Below are 20,063 nucleotides of genomic sequence, written 5' to 3'. Positions count from 1 at the left end.
AGACTACTGTAACTTTTATTCTCATTTTGTCCACGTCAGGAACTGGCTCTCACCACCACTTTCCTTTGCTGCCCCTTGCATTTTTAACTCTGGCAGTCTTCTCTAATGTTCAACTTTTCCTAAAACCAACAGGAAAGTAACATGATGCCACCATCATCCATAGGATTCAGTTGCGTAGCTGAAGACGACTGCCTGAATGGCAAAGGACTTTGATGGTTCCTTGAACGTCTTACTGAACCTGATCATATAAAACCTGAAGAGTAGGAAATTATTGTTTGCTTCCATCAACAATCAAAATGCGCTGCATGCTGTAAAGGCAGCGAAGGCAGCGTGGTCCGCATAATAGCTTACTCTTTTTTTACTAGAAAATCTTTTCCCCTGGGAGGAAATTTGTCGTCTTGGTTCCCCGAGTGTGCTGAGGTGCCCTTGGCCCAAGTCCTGCCAGACAAGGTACTCGGCACTGGTAGAGGAAGGAGGGATGGAGGAGAGGCGTCTCTCCAACTCATCACTTCGTCCCACAGCTCAGTCAGTGCACTTAAGAAGTTTGCCATTTGCAGACAGAATACACAACCGATTATGAGAAAAAGATACAATATAAAGGAAGGTAGCGGGCCCCACTAGAAACCGCGTAGGAGTGCCGGGATGTCTGAGCGCCTTGATTTGCAGCAGGGAGGCAAATAAACAAAGCCCCCTAAATGTCAAGCCCTCTCGGGGCGCCGCTCACGTCCCGGCGCAGCGCGGCGGCAGGCATCACCCAGGGCCCGACCCTGCCCGCCCCCCACCCTGCCCGGCCTCACGGCCGCTCACCCCGCCTGCCCCCCGCGCTGCCCCTCCATCCCAGCCTCGCCTCCCTTCTGTCCTCCCTTCCAAAAGGCAAACACGAGGAAAACTACGGCGGGCAGCAGCCCCCCACCAGTAGCCCCCGAGGGCGAGGGAAGGAGATAAAAAAGTGAGACGCTCCATAAAGTTGTGGCAGACAGGGGAGAGCCGAGCGTGCGGACGCAGAGCATAGCGCAGAGCTTTGCCTTTAAGAGGGAAAAGTTTAACGTGTCTGCGTTCTCATTTAAAAAAAATAAAATACCACAGAAAAGCCCCAAACAAGAAAAAAAAAAAAGGTAAAAAAAAAAAAAAAAAAAAGAAAAAGTCTCCAGCACCATGTCCCTTTTTGCCCCGGTGTGACCGGGAGGGACCCCGAGCTCCCCTCCCGGCGCAACACAAGCTCCGCACCCGGCCTCTCCTGGTGTGTCCCCGGGCAAGGAGGAGGAAAAAAGGGGGGGAAAAATTGAGGAAAAAAAAACTAAAAAACAACCACAAAAATCAACAACAAAAAAAAACTTTTCCCCAAACTTACTACTCTTCATGATGGTGTCTCAGTGCCCCGCTTGTCATGATCCCCATTAAAACTTCCAGCAGCGCCAGGAGCAGCAGGACTGTGCGACTGCAGCTCATCGGATGCAAACCCTTTTTGCTCGTCTTCTACTTCCACCCCCCGCGTCTCCCTACCCCTCCTCCCGAAGCGCCCCGGTGCCGGGGAATCGGCGGACGCGGAGATAAGGCGCGGAGAGGCGCGGAGGGGAGGGCTGAGCTGCACCAGCCCGCCGCCGCGGTTCCCCTCCCCGCCTCCGGGCCAGGGGGCTGCTCCCCCTGCCCGCCGCCGCTGAACTTGACCCTCCCGACTCCAGCGGAGCTACCGCGGTTTTGAAGTCGCCAATTTCCAGCCATCACACATGGCTTTGACCCACCGGCGGGCGGAAAGGGGGCGCGGGGGGATGCACCAAAAAAAAAAAAAGCCCTGTGAAATCCGAGCAGCCCCCCACTCCCTGTGATGTGCCCACCCTCGTTTTTGTTGTTTGTTGTTTTTTCGGGAGAATGTGTATTTTTGGGGAGGGGGGTGCACCCCGGCTGACTCCCCCCCGGGCACACGCCGTGCCGCCGCGAGCGCCGTGCCCCCGCCCCGCGCAGCGCCCCCCCCACACCCCCCCCGCCGCGCCGCCCCCTCCCGGCCCGCCGGCCCCAGCGCCCTCCCCGCCGCCGGGCCGCCCCCGCCCGCGCCCCCCCGCGCCTTACCTGTTGATTAACCGTCAGCAACAGCCCCGGCAGCCTGGAAGATGGTGGAGCCGCGGCGTGAGCCATGAACCGTCTCCTGCTGCCGGCAGAGTTGGCCGCGGATTATGTGGCGGTGGCCGGGGAGGCGGGGGGGGGGCGGGGGGCCGCGGCGCCGCTGCCTCCCCCCTCGGCCCCGCTCGGCGGGGAGGGGGCGACGGGCCCGCCGGCCGCCGGCGGGCAGTGTGGGGCGGGGGCGGGGGCGCGGCGGGGGCGGGGGGCGCGGGCCGGGGCACGGCGCGGCGGCCCCGCCGGCGGCGAGGCGGCGGCCTGGGAGCGCGGGGCGGCCGGCGCGTTATCAGGACTGTTATCGCTTGTCAGGACCTCCGTCTCCCCGCATTACGTCAGTTTCAAGACACCAACACTATTAATATCAAAGGAGCCTTCGCGGAGGAAAGCGCCACCCCAGACGGAGCGCCCTTAAAGAGACAGTGCAGGCGGCCCCGCCGCGCGGCCCGCGCCGCCCCCCGCCGCCCGCCTCCGCCCGCCGCGACGCGGCCTCCGCCGCCAGGCCACGGACACGGGTGCGCGCGGCCCGAGCCCGGCAAGCGGAGGCCGCAGATGGGGCGCGTTGCCCGGCGGCCGAGGGGACTTGGTCTAAGTTGGTGCAGGAATAGCCCGCAGGCCACAGCCGCAGCCCGAGCGTGGCCCGCGGGAGGTTCTTCTGCCTTCTGCTGTCATTTGGACCCACTGCTGTCCTGCGAGATGGAAAAAGAGGGGGGAATAAAAGCAGCGACCCACGCACGACAGTAGCAGTTTCCCACGGGAGACCCGAGCTCTGCTTAAGACGTGGGGGATGGCCTGGACAAACGCAGATTTAGTGTCATCCCTCGTCCCTTCTGCCCCCCCCACAGTTTGTGAGTGTTGAGGCAGATAAGCACTTCCCAGGTTTGGGGACGAAATTTCCCTGTTACTGCCTGCTCTTTGATACCAATCGCAAAACAGTCCCAAGCTGCTCCGAGAAAACCCTTACAACTTTTTGTTGCTTATGCTTTGCTTTCCAGTTGAAAATACTGTGATTTCTCCCGTGCTACAAATTGCCAGAAGTCTGTATGTTAATGTGAAAACACTCTCTAAGGAGAAGCAGTACATAAAAGGTTCCTGTGAAAGGGTTTTAAAATCCCAAATATAGTAGGCGTTAAAAACTATGTAAACATTTGCTGAGCATTTGGACACAATTTTTCTGCAGTTAGGTGACTTTATATGGCATGGTTTTCCTCCCATGCAAGTCAATTTAAACTGATTCCACATTAAAGTAGATGTGTTCTGGTTGCTTGCAACTAATAACACATTATTCAAGGCGGAAGATGGAAAAGAGTTAAATTGTTACAGGGCGAGAGATGAAGCTGCTTCTTCCCAAATACTTGAAATGACATAACTTTTTCCTTACAGTTTTATTCTCAAAGACATGATGAAATGTAAAGCCTAAAATCTTCAGAGATACACGCTGACGCAAATGAAACCCTACTGTAAAACATGTGGCGTTTGCAGCCCTCTCTCCAAACTTAAACATTCCTCATACATGTTCAGTATAATCCACTGGCAGATTTCTAAAGTAATTGCTCATGTAAATCACCCAGTAACACATTTTCCCCTTAAGTTCTATTGTAGGATGGTCTGATAAAGCACTTTATGAATAGGAAAGCAGTAATTCACGTACAAGAGGTGAACTTGTCACAATGAAAATGGAAGGTAAAATAATAATTGCACGATGAGGCACACAGTAAAACAGGGAGAACTGAGAGATTGTGTGTGGAACTCCCTCTTATACCCCTCAGCAGAAAATGAGTTCAGAGCAAGAAAGGTGTTTATATATGGAATGCAGAGGAAAAGTAATACCTGAATTTAAAGTTTGTTACACAGTCTGCCTCGATGCTTTAAAAACGGGGCCATGTTTGGTAGCACCTCACTCACACACACAGAGAACCTTTCCTGGCTTTATAAACCTTTACATTTTCTCAAGCTGCAAATGCCACGGCTGAATCACAGTCGGAGAGACAAATTTCAGTGGATGCAGAATTCTGAAAAGCAAGTATTTTTGTCCCATTTGCAGTAATTAAAACATGGTTTTCTCTGCAGTTTAGATTTTATTATTGCTACTGTTGTGTGCCATCCCCTACTCATTGTTCACTTGTCAGATGTCTTTCATATGAAGGGTTAAAATCAGCAGGTATTTTGTCTGATGACTTGGCTAAGCATCTTACAAGCAGAGCTTGAGTGGAAAGTATTTAGACAAGGATTATTCTCCTTTGCGTCTCTGCTCTAGTGAGGCTTATTAATGTCTCTTTATTTTAAACCAGGAAATGATGCCCCCCACACCTTAAATCCTAGCCACTTCATATGTGACTGCAGCTTTCCCAGACTTCGTTCACCCTATGACAAACAAGCTATGAAGAAGATGGATAACAATGAAACAATGGTTTCAACACATGTAAACTTTGATAACAAACACACCTTTTTTTCCACCTGTAGAATGATATTAGAGGGATGTATTTTAAAAAGGCATAAGCTTCGCTGGGCACTTCATTTTAAAATGAAACCACAAAGGCTGTTCATAAGCAAAGACGACAGAATATGTCTTCGTACTTTCAAGTAGACAACTCTAATGAAATGCTGTATCTCCCAGAAAAAGTTTGTTACCATATCTTTATAAAAAATGCCTGCATGATACATTCTGCATTTCAAGTTAAAATAAAGCAGATCAAGAAGACGTCAGTATCAATCTGTTTATATTCCACCACAAAAGAACTGTAGAGAACTTAATAAAGGCAAAAATATTTTCATAAACTTTTTTTCAGGCAAATTATTTATTTATGAAATAATTTACAAAGAAAATTTTTACCTCATGGCTTAGATACGTTGCATATGCTTGTGATTGACGCAATATGTTCAGGCTCAAAGGCCCATATAGCCTTCCCCCCCCCCCCCCCCCCCTTTTTATTATCATAGCAGGAATATTTCAAAACAACCAACTAATTCATGAAGTCATACAGTAATTGTTTGACAGTTGTTTCTAATATAGAAAAATAAGTTATGTATACTGTATTCATTCAAATATTTGTTGATTTGTTGTTAGAATCCTTTGACGTTGACATGCCACAAATTGCATTAGCAGAAATATTGGAGATTTAATTTATTATCTTCTCCTGTCAAACACTTGCAAAAGCACTTAAAGCGAGTTTTATTTCACTTTGTTAATACTCGTATTCCGGATGATAGTAGGTGGTGTTGAAATAACAAGGTTAGCTTTCTGTAACAGACAAGAGTTGAGGAAATGAAGAAAAAGCAGCAAAGCAAGAAGATGCAGAGAAAGAGTTGCTTTCACTGAGAGACATGAACAAAGTAACTTCTAAATAATCCTCCTTTTTTTTTTTGACACTCAGGCACATTCTGCATTGAGAGAGAATACAGAGGCCAGTCACAGTTGCTTCTTGAAGGATAACAGTATAACAGTCATTGTTTATCAAGATGACATAACATGCCATTTATGCCTTTATTGTTTAATGCAGTTTCTCTTGTAGTTTGCTCAGCGAAGATACAAAGAGGGATTAACAGTTAAGCATAAGCATACTTGTTTTACAATTTCAACCTTTTAGTGCATAACTAACTTACCTAAAGTACTAGAGCCTATAATCACAATGATTTTACCTGATGGAACATGCATTTCAGAAATATAATCCAACTGTTTACCTGAACACGTCATAAATTGCAATTCTTTACTAAAACCTCAGAAATTGACATCCATTGCTCTTAAATGCCTGCTCCTTTAGTACACATCATCAAGAAAGTATTTCTGTATTATTATCCCTACAGTTGGTAGTATATCACATAAATTCTAAAGACCATTTTCTTACACTGTCTTCAATAGTGAGCATTTTGAGGAGCATTTAGTTCTGTGTCTGCGGCACTCCAGTGTGAGTTTCTTGGGAATATAAACACAGCAACTTGCAGGATTGCTGCAGACCTGCTTCTTTTCCTTGCACAACTTTTGTCACATGAAATCATCGGGAAACTTCTGTTCCCTTTCTTACATGCTGCACAGAGTCAAGTTTCTAAACATCAAGTTGTGCGCCAAAGGCAAAAAACTACCACTGATTTTCAAAGAAACGGGACAGGGGACCCTAACGATGTGGTTGAAACTTCTCTGAAAAGAGATTATGCATTGTGATAGACAAGGCAGCACTGAGAACAGCCAATGAAACAGTATGCAACAGAAGAGCTAATACCATGGCATCATCCCAGATTCAACAGATGTTTTCTAGGGGGATTGGATATCTGGTAATGGGAAATGGAACCTTTCCCTTCTATGTCACTGGTTGAAGCAGAGGCCAGTAATGATGGAAAGTCAGTAATATCCAATGCTTGTTTGGTAGCTTTCTCTGCTGCATCATAGAAAAATGTCTTCCTGACCATAGCACACCAAGGCTGCCCAGGACTCCCCCGTGCCCCAGTGGCACTGCCAGTAAAAGGCCCTTGCATGGAAATGCCTGGAAACCCTTTTCCCTGTGAGCAGTCTCCCAAAGAAGAATAAGGAACACCTACCGGGCATAGACTGCTCCTGCTAATGGCATGTCTGCAGATAGTTAAATAACTCTGGCAGCCACAAAAGATAATTTATCACTTTTAGACTATCATAAAATCTACTGGAAAATTAAAAATGCTAAAACACCAGACTCCTTGAAATCATTTACATGCAGGAATCCACATAATTGTATAGATTTTGATCTTAAAAATGCTGTGTAAAAGGCATTCATCCAAAGCTCTGAAAAACCTCTCATGCGAATGCACATACATATGGAGCAATATATAATGAGTATCTCCCAACAAGTATCAGTAAAGGAGGTGGCAGCTTTTATTCCCACATTTCAACCACAAGCTCAGCAAATTGAAACAACCTGAGCCCCCTGTCCTGTCATCAACCCCTGCCAGACACAGCCACTAGCTCTCCCTGCCACAGTTCCATATTCATCTTCCCTCCAGCATTTCCGGCATTTCTGAGAAGGTTGATCTGGACTTGCTCAAAGTACATTGAAGTCAATGGAAAAAAAAAAAGCTATAAATTAATTTTGTAATGTAACACACACTAGGTCCTATATGCAAGTATTTTTCATTCTTATTCCTAAAGTTCATTGCTATGAAATTTCAGTGTTCTGAACATGACAATATTAAAACTCAATGGATTATCTCCTAATATCAAGCAACTGTTCTGTACAGTTGAGGTGTTTGGCTCAAAAGGAGTTTTCCTTTGTTTGATTTCTTGGAAAAAAATTGTTCTTTTCCATTTCTGACTTCTCACTATGTACAAATCTTTATTTTAATATGACAGACTACAAGTCACATGTTTTTATTGCAGGAGAGATTTATTTGCATAAATGCTGATCCGAGGTCTCTGATTAAGTTTAGGAAAAGGAAATATCTTTCAAATATATATCTGTTTCACCTTGGGGGGAAAAAAAAAAGTACACTTTCCATTCCAACATGAACATTAAATGTATACCCACAATATATGGCTTAGGAGGTGCAGTAATAGCTATTGGAAATCTCAGATATATAATGCATCGATAAAATTATCAAGATGCTGTCACTATTTCCAGTCGGAAGTGGAATGAAAGCCACACAATGAAAATAAATGTGGTAATATGACACATGGTCTTCAGTGGTCTTTATCAGCCTCCTGTGAAGCTCTTTCAGGCATACTCACAAGAACCAATAAATAACTACATTCAAACTAATACATCTAACTTTCAAGTGTGCAATGCTTTGTGTAAGGAAGGGTTTGACCTTAATCTGGCCCTACTCTTTGTTTGATGAACCAGTCCATCTTGCAAATATGAGATCTGATGAACCAGTGCATGCCAGGAGTGATTACTGATACGTAGAAATTTGTCTTGCATCATCTTCTGAACTTGGACATGGGGATTTTTAGAGCAAAATAATAAAAGTCAGCATATTCACAGAATCAGAAAATCGTAGAATGGCTGAGGCTGGAAGGGTCCCCTGGAGGTCATCTTATCCAATCCCCATACTTAGGCAGAGCCATCTGTAGCCAGTTGCCTAGGACTTTGTCCATCTGGAGACCTCATAGTTCTCCAGTACTTTGCACAACTGCTCTAACTTGTTCCTGAACTGAAACAACTCAAAGGAGCTTTCTAATCTGAGTAAGAAGTGCACCCTGACCTACTTTCTGTCTGACCTCTGCATAAGCATAAATACACATCCACAACTGAAGTTTAAATGTGATACCTCTTTTAATACTTACTCTTTGGAAACAGGTAACTGAACAAGAATGCCACTTCAGTTAACACTGAGGCTTTATTAATATAAACCATGTCTTTTAGCTGTGAAATGGCAGTGCCACTGTCTTGGTTGGAAAATGTGAAACAGCTGTGGGCATTCTTTAAAATTATTCAAGAGATTGCTTAATTTTCATCAGTGGTTATCAGTCTTGAAAGAGGATTTCTTTGGAAGTAGTAATTTCCTTAAGGAAAAGCACATCACCCTACAGAAGTAGCAGCAACCTTAGGTTTCTTGGTTCTGCTCTCTCACTTAGAAACCTCATTTCTTTTCATACTTCTCACTCTTCAGGAGCTGCATCACAGGCCTGTACACAATGTTCTACTAAACGTAACATGAATCAGGAAAAAATAATGCTGATGGATCAGCATTCATTTACACTTGGGATCTTGATGTGGTGAAGTGCGGATCATGACCCAGAAAATATGTGTCCCTGTCTGCTTCAATGCCTGGACAAACTGATCCTACAGAGGGTAAAAAATTAATCCTTACTACTTTAATTCCCTCTCCTCACCCTTCTTGACTTCACTCATTTCAGTTCCTTTCATTACTCACATAAAGAAGACAGATACCTTATGACATACTAAAATATTTATGTTTCATAGTTTCATAGTTTCATAGTTTCATAGTTTCATTCAGGGTTGGAAGGGACCACAAGGATCATCTAGTTCCAACCCCCCTGCCATGGGCAGGGACACCCCACACTAGATCAGGCTGGACAGAGCCTCATCCAGCCTGCTCTTAAACACCCCCAGGGACGGGGCCTCGACCACCTCCCTGGACAACCCATTCCAGGGTTTCACCACTCTCATGGTGAAGAACCTCCTCCTCACATCCAGCCTGAATCTCCCCACCTCCAGACTTAGAAGTCTTAGACTTCTTATTTAACAGTGGCCAGAAATAATAGGCTGATGAAAAACCTGGATAGTTTGGGCAATTTTACACGTTTTTCCCCCCACCAAGTATATGCATCAATGGGACAAAAAAACCTAAACCAAAACAAACAAAAAATTGGTTCAAACCAAGTAACTCATCCTTGACCAATGCCTTCTGATATTATTGACATTAACATGCATATTGCACTAAGGATCTTTAACTATTTTTAAATGATGGAAATAAAGCTGTATATTATATTATGACTATTATATGACAGTAATTCATACAGTGACTTTTAAATAGAACATTTGTGATTAATAGCTTTATATTTGTGGAAAGAGGCATCTTTTTGAATGACCAGTGTGTCAAGGAATCAAAACAGTAAAGGCAAATAGGGAAAATCTGAAAGATGTATCTAAGAAAGGGTTATGTGACCTTCATGACCCCTTAGTCACAGAAGCCAGAATGTCTTGCACATAAGAAGCCTCCCTGAAGGTAATTGCACTGGTGCCTTATTTCTCCTTGTTAGGAGTTACAGACAGCCAAACAAGCAACCACACTATGATGCAAATTCAGATGAATAAATTCAGTGCACTGAAAAATGAACTCCTGAGGTGATGCAACACACAGAGTCAATCCAGACCAGCGATGGAATGTAGGTTCTCAAGAGCAGGCACAGAGAAGAGAGTAACACCTTAGAAAAAAAACACACCTTTTGGAATTCTGCACAGCACTCTTTGATTTGATTTTCACAGTCGTAGCTGAAGGTGTGAATCAAAAGAAGGGACTAAAGTGTGGAAGTGCCCATGTGAAATAAGATACGAAGGGCAGCTTTTAGGGATAGATGTACACCTGGGCTGCTAATTATCACAAGCAGCCCAATGAGGCTGTCAGAGAGAAGTAAACAAAAGGATGCATCAGAGAAAGTAGCACTTCTCTTATAGCAGACTCAAAGTATCATTCAGACTCCTGAAGAGAAGCATTTTAACACAACCTTTGTGGTGAGAATGTCCTTTTTTCCCCTTCCTCAGTAATGCCATTATTTGATATATGCAAGCATTAAAAGAAAAAAAGGCTACTTGGGAAGGGCTCATGCATAGCAATTTTGTTTCCCCCCTTCCCCATCAACTGTAATTACAACTATTCAGACAAAGCTGGTTTTCCCAGTAGGACTGGATGAAAATGCACTTCATTTACATGGCCTAATTGGGCTTTTTTTGGCCAAGGTTGTTCTATATGCTGACACTAGGACTAGGTACTTAACATTGAAAAGTACATTATTGTGGTATTGAAGTTAAGGATTTCATTACTTTGAAGTTAGAAACTTCAGAATGAAGCTGTCTCCTTTAACATCACTGCTTCAGTAGTGTGTATAAGAATAATATTAGTAATTACACTGGCTCATCTTATTTTCTTCTTTCTCTATGAAAGAAATAAAAAAGAATTTCGATTTATATGCATGAAATGTTGGATGTGGAGTCCTATGGATTTCTGAAATCAGTACAGTCAGCAGACCAGCTGATTTGTGAGGATCTACTACAGACATGATTTAGGAAATTATCAGCCATTTCTGTATTCTGCTATTGTCATTATTTATTTGGTAATTTTTATCTTTTATTATTTTGTTTGTAATTATTTTGTCCCATCCAGAAAGACACATAGGTCATGAGTGTGAATCTTATAACCGTCTCTATGCCAAACACACAGGTTTAGTTTCGAGGCCTTCCATGTTGTACATCCCCTCTACCATCAGGGAAGTTTTGCACAGTCATCAGTGCAAACTCAAGGCATGTATAGAAAGAAAATTTACATAAATATTTCACTGGGCCTTAATGTAGACAAGGTTCCTGCAGCTGAACCTGTTTTTCAGCATATTTAATTGCCATAGTAATTAGAACATGAGGACTCAAATCCACAGAGACATTTGGGTGCTTAATTCTCATTAATTTCAATTGAGAGGTGGCACTTACATCTCTTTATGGATGTAGAAGACACAGAAACCTCAAGAATCTTATCTATTCTAAAGCTCCCAGACAAATGCTGCTATCAGCTTCTTCAGAGCAGCAGGAATTTTATTTTAATTCCTGATGAAGGTACATCTTAAGCACAGGAAATGATATAACAATGGAGGCTGCATTTGTCTCTCACCTCCTTTACACTTATCCAGTCCTTTTGAACTGCAGGAAGTCCCCAGATCACAGAGTGCTTTAGGAAAATGAAAAAGCAAAACAAGATATTCTCTGGTGACCACTGGAAAATGAAACCAGTAGGTTATGTTCTTTCATAGTCTGATAAAAAACCCCATGAGGTTACTGGAAGGATTATGACTCTATACCCCTACCTAATCCTCAGATGTAAAAAGAAATCACAAACACACTTCCAGACATGAGCCCCTAAGACTCAAGTTTCTGGACCAGCATGTGACCATCCAAGTCTGGGTTGATGCCAAAAGGCCAGGCTTGCCATGCTGTCCTTCTCCCAATCACACATCCGTATTCCTTTCCTCATGTAGTGCCAAAATTCATGTGACTGCACTGCACGCCATAAAAGGGAACTGATCCATTAGATCTTTTTAATATCTTTTATTAATTGCCAGTTCAAAAATACAGTATCTGGGCCAGGGAAAAGGGTAAGACTTCCTTTTTTTTTTTTTTTTTTGACAGGACTTTGTAATGAAACAATGGCCAGCTTTTGGAGGCGCGTTTCCAGAGCCACCTGTGTGAGCAATGGAGAAAGTGATGACTACCACCAATTACCCTTTGAAGGAGTTTCTCTCTCTTCATCTTTAACTACTGGAGAAGCCCAGCCTCTTAGTTTAAGCAACTGGGGATGTTATTTATGTGATATGACTACACACCAAGCGTAGCATGATTAATCACAGTCTCCCCACCTTTCTGTTTTAAAAGTTCCATCTGAGCTTTTCTCCCATATGCTGTCTAACTGCAATGATACTTGGTAAATAAAAGTTAAAAACTAGGAAAGTAATATCTCACAAATATAGATCTTAAAGCCAGAAGAAACCAATGCAAGTGCAGGTTTGCCTTTATGCTTAATTCTGGCCACAGAACACTCAATACTGGCTGTGTCAGGGCTGTAACTGCAGTGTAAAGATAGTATATCTTTCTAAGGATGTCTCTCTTGATTTAAAGATTTTATGAAGGATTCACTGCACTCCTAGGTAAGTTGTTCCAGTGTTTAATTACCAATAAAAATGTCCCTAAACTGATTTAGTATAACTTCAACTTACAATTCTGCTTGGGTTTATTTTATTATTTTATTTTATTTCTCTATTTTATCCAAATGAGATATCCTCCACAGACTTGTAGACCATGCTTTCATCATGAATTACCCTTCTTTCCCATAAAGCACACAGATGAAGGTTCTTTCATCTGTCATCCTGGATAAGTTCAGCTACTTTTTCTGAGTCTTTTATCATTCATTTAAATACTTTTTGAAGTAGAAACATTACAACTGGTCAAAGGTTATTCTGCATAAGTATTTGAGGTTCACTTATCAGAAATATCAACATAAAATATCTGTCCAAGCAAGTGCCTAGGAGTTTGTTGGGTTTTTTTTGGGGTTTTTGTTTGTTTGTGAGTGGTTTTTGGTTTTGTTTTTTTAATTTAGACATATTTGTTGATCAGCAATTAATGTTTCAAAACCACTCTCACTCTGTAAAAAACTGATTTGTGCTTAGGATTTTGCTGGGGATTTTGGCTGGTTGGTTGGCTGGTTTTAGGTGTGGGGGTTTTTTTGTTTGTTTGGTTTGGTTAAACCAATAAGATTTTTGTGATTTGGTTTCTTTGATTTATGTGTTGAAACGGGAAGAAAATCTTCTAAGACTTCGAAAATTGCTGAAATGAGCACAGTATACTTCATCCTCAGACACCTCATGGCAAAATTCACTCAAGTATAATTTACTAGAGGTCCTAAAAATAAAGGATTTCCTTCCTAATTGTAAGAAATAATCAGTCATTTGTAGTAGTTTCTGTTTTAAGCCTGGGCAGCAATGTCACTAAATAATATAGAGTCATTTTTTATACTTGTTATTAGTACTTGGGCTTTAACAAGAAGATCCTAGGAAGGATTCTACCTGCTGAAACACCAAGTTGTAATCTTTCAAATGAAGCCAAGCTAATAACTATTCCCAGGGCATTATCTGTGGGCATTAACTAGGTTAGTGGCTATTACACTCTGCATTTAATCTGGGATATGATAGAGAGGCAGGTGGAAATGGGAAATATGTGAACAGCAAAAGAAACCATTCCTTTAAAATGATAACAAACTTGTGACAGCATCTTGAACACCTCCATTCACATTCAAGAAGGTGCCATGCTGGCACTGTGGCACTTTTAGTGGCATATTTGTTTCCATGCTTTTCTGCTTTTCTTTCTTTGGGCAGACATCGTAAGAAACTTTTTTTAATTGAATTGTTTAAATGTCAAATATAAAATGTGACTTATTTTAAACACTCTGTGTATTTCAACCAGCCCTTTGACATTAAAAAGGGAAAAAGCGTATTTTATCTCACAACCTGCTTAGAGCAAAACAAAAAGCTTAGTTACAAGTTCTCACAAACAATGAAGGCAATAAATACAGTAAATTACTATTTTATGTGAGACAATATACTAATGTTCACTGAAGCAATGGAATTAGAAAACAAACTCCCTCTGGGAACAATTCTTACACCCTTGTTTTAGGAAGAAGCAGAGTCTACTCGTAAATAATTTAATGCTTTTACTTCTGCTAGACTGGACTGGCAGGTCTTCCACACACTGAAGGTTTGCTTCTCTGATAATTGCAAACTTTTTTAACTGTCAGCTAAAAAGGTCTTACATAGAAATATATAGGAACGTGCTGATATGCTTTACAGCATAATATTACTGAATTTTGCTGTCATGCAGGTCACCATTTAATAATATTTCTTCAGCCCTATTTGTGTTTATGAGTATATAAATCATCTCCTAGTCAAAGTCATATAACAAATCCTTAGCAATTATAACAGTTGCTTACATGGACAAGCAATGCAAAGGAAAATACATTATTGTCTGTTTGGTTTTTTTTTTTAATGCAGTTTAGCAACTAGAATTAAAAAGAAGAGAAAGCAAGTGAGTCTGTAAGCACAGCCTGATGACCTCTACTGCACAGAAGTACGGAAGAATCAGAAGAACAGAAACAAGAACTGCATAGATTTTGTTGTCTGTTAACTGCCTCTGAAAGCTACCTCATAAAATACTGGACATTGCTCTTATATTTGTTTACACTTGCACCAATTGTCATGCCACGTTTTTACCTGCTAGTCGACATACCTTCTCTCAACTCACAGAAACAGATTGGATTCAGTCTGTCAAACCTTATTTTGGTACTTGAATACAGAGCTATTGTAATCAATAAGTTCCTCTATCATCACTCTTTTTTACTTAACTTTTCTCTATTAACCATTCAAATGCATTTTCATATGCGTGCTCTGTACTATTTAGCCCTAACTTCTGTCTTAATTGCATCTTTCCTTCTCATAGATGACTCTCAGGTATCACAAGCACCCAGAGATTTCCAAAGACCCAAACAGAAGAGAACTTTGAAACTGGTTACTTGACAGAGAGTTGAACAGTATGAGTTCTGGAAGAGATTTCCCCCCAAGATTATTATTTACAATGACTTATTCCCTGAAGGGTCAGAGCTAATCTTGGAGACCATAGACAAAGACCTGTCAGCATTTCAGAGCCTCCTCTAATCTAATTTGTAGCTGTGCAAGGCTGCTGTTTAGACTGGTCACTAAGTAGCTGCAAGCCTTGTTCCAGCCTCAGGAAAAGAGACCATTAGGAGTTGTGAAATAGCTGAGTAACCGTAGCACTGGGAGGGTAACACTGGGAGGGGAGGAGGGACGTCAGCATTCCCAACGCAGCTCTGACACTTACACTTCCTGTGGAGCTTCCCAAACCACACCCACTGATGCAGGAGTTGCCACTCTCCCTTTGCTACTCAATGCAACCCAGCAAGCTGGAAGAAGATCTGATGCTGCTGCTGTTGCAGCTGCAACCCTCTCATGAATTCCAGCAAGGAAAGACAGTGAAAATTATCTGGGAATGAGCTGAATCACCTTCTTTTGTGGCAGTGCCTTGGCCGTACACGCTGTGCGGCCAGTTCCACCCAGCACTAATCGGCTTCTAAGTAGGAATTGGGGAAGGCTTCCCTCTGTGATGGGAGGGCAATAACTCAGGTCTGAGGGTGAAAGAGTTAAACTTAGATCTCTGCCTTGGATTCTTTCAAAGGCAAAGACTGTATTTCACCACCTCCATGGGATGCTAGAATGAGTTTGTAAAGGCCTTCACAAGATGTAGTGGTGAGGTGCCGATTCTGTTCGTGATTTACAGGACACTGTGCAGTGGCTGTTAGCACAGGAGGGTCCAGACTTGCAAATTCATCGATCAGTGGTCATGTGCCACATTTTTCTGAAGGCTAGGAAAAAAGTACAAACCTCAACACAGCCGTGTCAGGATCCACCACTGCAAACAAAACAGCAGCCTAACAACTGGTGGCCCTCACCTTTTAACGTTTATGTGTTAGCAATCCTTGAATGTGCTCCAGAGCCATTTTACAGCCATGATCCTAAAGATCTGAAGCATACACACCTGAGTCAAACCACAGCATTCTAAAACACTTTTAAGTATGAAGAGTAAAGGGTTGATAAATTGCTTTTGGGCACTCCTCTCAAGTGCATGATGCGAGCTCAGCAAGCATCACCATTTTCACGTTGCAGTATCTTTATCTCCGGGGCCCCACCCCAACAAGATTTGCACACAGTCTTTCAGAGGGAAGGAACAGATACCTATACTCAGGAGTGCTCAGGATAGTAAGGGCCATGCAGCATTCAACGTCAAGGAAAACAGCAACAGCATGTTGAATAACTGGTTTGTTTTGTATGCTTCACATATGTTAATTTAAGTGGATCATCACCCTCCTATTGTATTCTTGTTTCCTAGAAATGTCCTGGAACTGGCACGTTTATGGTGTGCTGCTGTTACAAACTTTCCTATGTTACTCAAATATAGTACATTGCTGCCACTGATGTTTTAGCTTGTGTCTTTATTTAACTGAATAGTCAAACTTGAATGGGATAGAGAGACAGGAGACAGGGTTTCACAGACGAGCACTGTGATGTGCCTTTCTGACATACATGTCCCAGTGTTAAAGAAACTGTTGAAGGGGTTCCTGCTGCTATTTACCTGGTATCACATTATGCATATGTGCTTATTAAGAGAGCAACATGTGAGTTCGTCTGTAATCATTGTAGCCAGCATTATTATACCTCAAAGAGTAAATGTAAACATTTCTCAATACATTTTCAATGTGTTTACTTTGTTTATGTGAATGTGCTTCCTGTGTAATTATGGGCATTTTCATCCTGGAGTACACAAGAGCTTAAATTTACAGATAAGCTTCGTCTCATCTGTTTTACTGAACTCCTGGAGGTTCAGCCAGCACATTTTTTTCATACGTGAGGAACAAAAACATTTTAAACGTGAAAAAGCAATCAGGCAACTATCAGAGGTAGAGACTGGGACTTGAAGTTCAGAAACTCTAGAAGCATGCACTGAAAATTGACAAAATACTTGATTTCTCTACCCAGCCTTCTAAGGATTTGGGAAGTCCCACTGATATATGCCTGGGTCATGCCTGTGTTATGATATTTTAATTATTACATTTTAGAGTTCTCACAAGAATACAAATATTAACTATCGCCACTTTCCAGAGTCAGAGACAGGGAAACAAAAATCACCTATAAATGTTAAACTTGGAAATACTTGAATTTCTGCATCTAGGGTAAAATAGAATTTAAGAACAGCATTAAATAAGTGATTATCTAGTATACAGTGGCAACTTAGGCTTAAATATTTTTTCTGATTTAATTCTTAGTTCATCTCCAACAGCTGTGGTTTGGTAAAGTCTCCAACCCTGATAAAAGTACCACCAAAAGTACCACTTTGTTCTAATGTTAAAAACGTGTTCCATATTTGTCATGGAATTTGTTTAGCCTCTCCTTCCAGCCATTAGATTATGTTATGTCTGCTAGACTGAGAAACCCTTTATTATCAAATTTTGTTCCTATATATATATTTCTATCAAATCAGACCCTTTATGTTCTCTTATATATCTTAATACCCTACGAACCCTGATCTTTTCTTTTCTCCACTAAATCGTGAGCAGTATAACTGGGTACCATAATTCCAGGGCAGTGGTAATTTAACCTTGGCAAATAAAGACTTTTGACTACAGCATTGCTGTCCCACCTCATATTAAGCTGACTATACCATGCAGCCATTTAAGGCTTTTTCAGACCGTGACCTCAATTCTTTATGGATTACTTTTCTTGTTCTTGTGTTCACAACATTGCATTTTCCCATCCTGAAACATTTTGATTCACCACAACTAGCTTACTAGGTCATTCTGTACCAATGGCTGTGTTATTTGTCTTCCTTCCAATCTTTGCACCATCTAAACTGTATAACTTTTATATCCCACCTCAGGAATTGCTAGAAGTGTTATAAGCAGCAGGGCAAGATAGCCGAAGGTTGTGAAGACTCAATGAAGTCAGAGTTGCCCAATTTGTTAATACAGTGTTAGCTTTATTTTAGCTTTCTCCTTTTTTTCCAGTGTTTACTAGCCGACCCCTTAAAAGTTATATGCATGTTATTTTGACTTGCTGGTTTTAAAATGCCTGATTCTAGTAGATCTATTTATCAACATTTTTCCTCACTCTTACAGTAGAAAACATTCCATTAATGTATAAACTTATTACATGTTTTCCCTTCAGACATAAATCATACACACTTATTTAGCATTTTTCTTCATTGATCAGTTTTGTTAGTAATCAGTCAACACTGATCTTGATTCTGCTTGCCCTCAATACTCTTAACACATCATATTTTGTTACCTTTTAACTGTGCTGACCCATTTCTCTCGTAACAGATTTCTTTTGTCTCATATTTGCATAATTTCTAATTCATTTATTGTCGCTGCCATTGTTTCTCTATATGTTTGTATAGGCAGGTAGACAGCTTTAGATACATATAAGCTGAGGGGAAAAAAAAAGGAATATTTTATATTATTATGTATTTTCACAGAAGATTACACTTTCCTTTAAGACAGCCTAGTCCTCTAGACTTCCTTTTCAACTTGAAGAGTGATGGAACAACTAGTAGATTCAACCAGTAGAACAGCTTCTGGAGTAGGTCAACTTTTACTGCTTCTTCTGAATTATTATTTGTATTCTTCTGTTTACTTCCACCCTTACCCCACCTTCACACACAGAGGACTGTTTTCCATGTAGAAGCTCAAATGGCAGTAGGGAGAAACCTAGGGAAGTACTAATGGAACAGAGGCATGATACAGTACATATAATTAGATGTGAATTTGCAGTGTAGAATGGCAGCAAAAGAGTGTAACTGACAGAAGTGTCAAGTATGCAAGAGGACATATAATGTAAGATTATTTCCCTATAGATCTAGTCTGACCATGAACAAATTATTATATTCAGTCCTGGGTATCTTCTTAGTAATGGGTATCTTCTTAGTAATTTGGAAGGAATTCAGAGAGGAGTGACAAAAGTGATTACATGTTGATCAAATAAGGCTGAGGCTATGGGCACATGAAAAGAGCTCAAGGCTTGAGCCTGAAGCAAGTTGTACCATTGCATCTCCACACAAAGAAGGTGAGCATAATTATATGTATGCAACACAATCTAAATGCATTACTCTGGACTATATATCTGCAGAGAGTTACATTAAAAAATTTATGTTAAAAGAATGTTCTGGTTGCAAAATCAAGCATTCAAGTGGTAGGAAATGCCTGCGCAATTTTAATTCAGTCCCTTTGTGAATATTCATGATGTGACAGCCTGTAGCTGTATGATCCATCAACAAGGTGTTTTTTCATACTCGCATCCTGAATCATGTTTACCTCCCCTTACTGATTCCCATCTTGCTCTTCTGCTTTCTACAGCTTCTGTTTCCCCTGGCTCTTACATTCTCCACCATCCTCTGTTTAAGCCTTCTACTGCTTGCCCATAATCCTTGCTCCCTAAGCCTCTTTTTTGGCTCATATCTCTTCCTTCTTTTAATGTTGTCTTAGTAGTTCCTTCCTTCCTCATCTCTCTGCATTAGTCAGATCATTCTTATTTACCACCATAGAAAAAGGGATGCTGAAAACACAGATATGTCCTATTTCCTGCTCTCATGTGTGATATTCAGGCCCACAACAGCATGAACAGTTGGGACAAAAATTATAAAGGCTTTTTCTATGCTTTCAGCCCTCTTAAGATCAGTCACTGAAGGGGAGGCACACTTGTATCAAGGATCTGCTGTTGTTGAACTTGCTCATTAAGGGTAGACACTTCAAAGAATGTGATCTACATAAAAAGGGTCTTTTAAATCTGTATAGGTAGTGAATTTTTATTCCCCTGAAACTTCATAGTTTGATAGAGATGGCAAAAAGCATAGGCTTAGTGCTAGAGGTCATCCTCCCAAGAAACCAAGAGTCAAGTGTGTACTGCATATGTCTGTTACAGTTTCTCAAGAGAAAAAAAAATGGATTTTTTGTCCTCTCTTGTGGTAAATTTCTCGCCTTAATCCCAGTCTCAGAGAAGGCTGACTTGTGCTATTCAATACTATCCAAAAAAATAAGCTCTCTACATTCATGCAGAGAGTTAAAATTCAGTCCAAATGATCAAAGTTCAACTTAGCAGCATGAAGCAAGACTTTATAACAAGAAGTGATGGGCAGCCATAACTG

The 20,063-nt window shown here is 41.5% G+C and overlaps 1 protein-coding gene across 5 annotated transcripts in view; it reads right to left on the bottom strand.

Moving 5' to 3' along the window:
- TRPS1 (transcriptional repressor GATA binding 1) overlaps positions 1–2,180 on the bottom strand; it is a 211,719-nt gene extending 209,539 nt beyond the window's left edge. For 3 of the 5 annotated variants that reach the window (XM_068163241.1, XM_068163248.1, XM_068163251.1), the window contains exon 1: positions 2,068–2,180. Coding sequence is in view for 1 of the 5 variants with exons in the window: in XM_068163250.1 (XP_068019351.1) it covers positions 1,352–1,361 (10 nt within the window). In the remaining 4 variants the exon portion in view is untranslated. Of the gene's footprint in view, positions 1–1,351; positions 1,925–2,067 lie in introns of those variants that run through there. The other 2 variants (XM_068163242.1, XM_068163250.1) reach the window with 1 other exon arrangement.
- Positions 2,181–20,063: the final 17,883 nt, after the last annotated feature.

Source organism: Melanerpes formicivorus, unplaced genomic scaffold (genome assembly GCF_026170545.1).
Source record: "Melanerpes formicivorus ecotype bairdi unplaced genomic scaffold, bMelFor1.0.p_v2 SCAF_71, whole genome shotgun sequence".
Classification (NCBI taxonomy): Eukaryota; Metazoa; Chordata; class Aves; order Piciformes; family Picidae; genus Melanerpes; species Melanerpes formicivorus.
The sequence above is the reverse complement of the archived record's forward strand: the minus strand, read 5'-3'. Positions and strand labels throughout refer to the sequence as shown.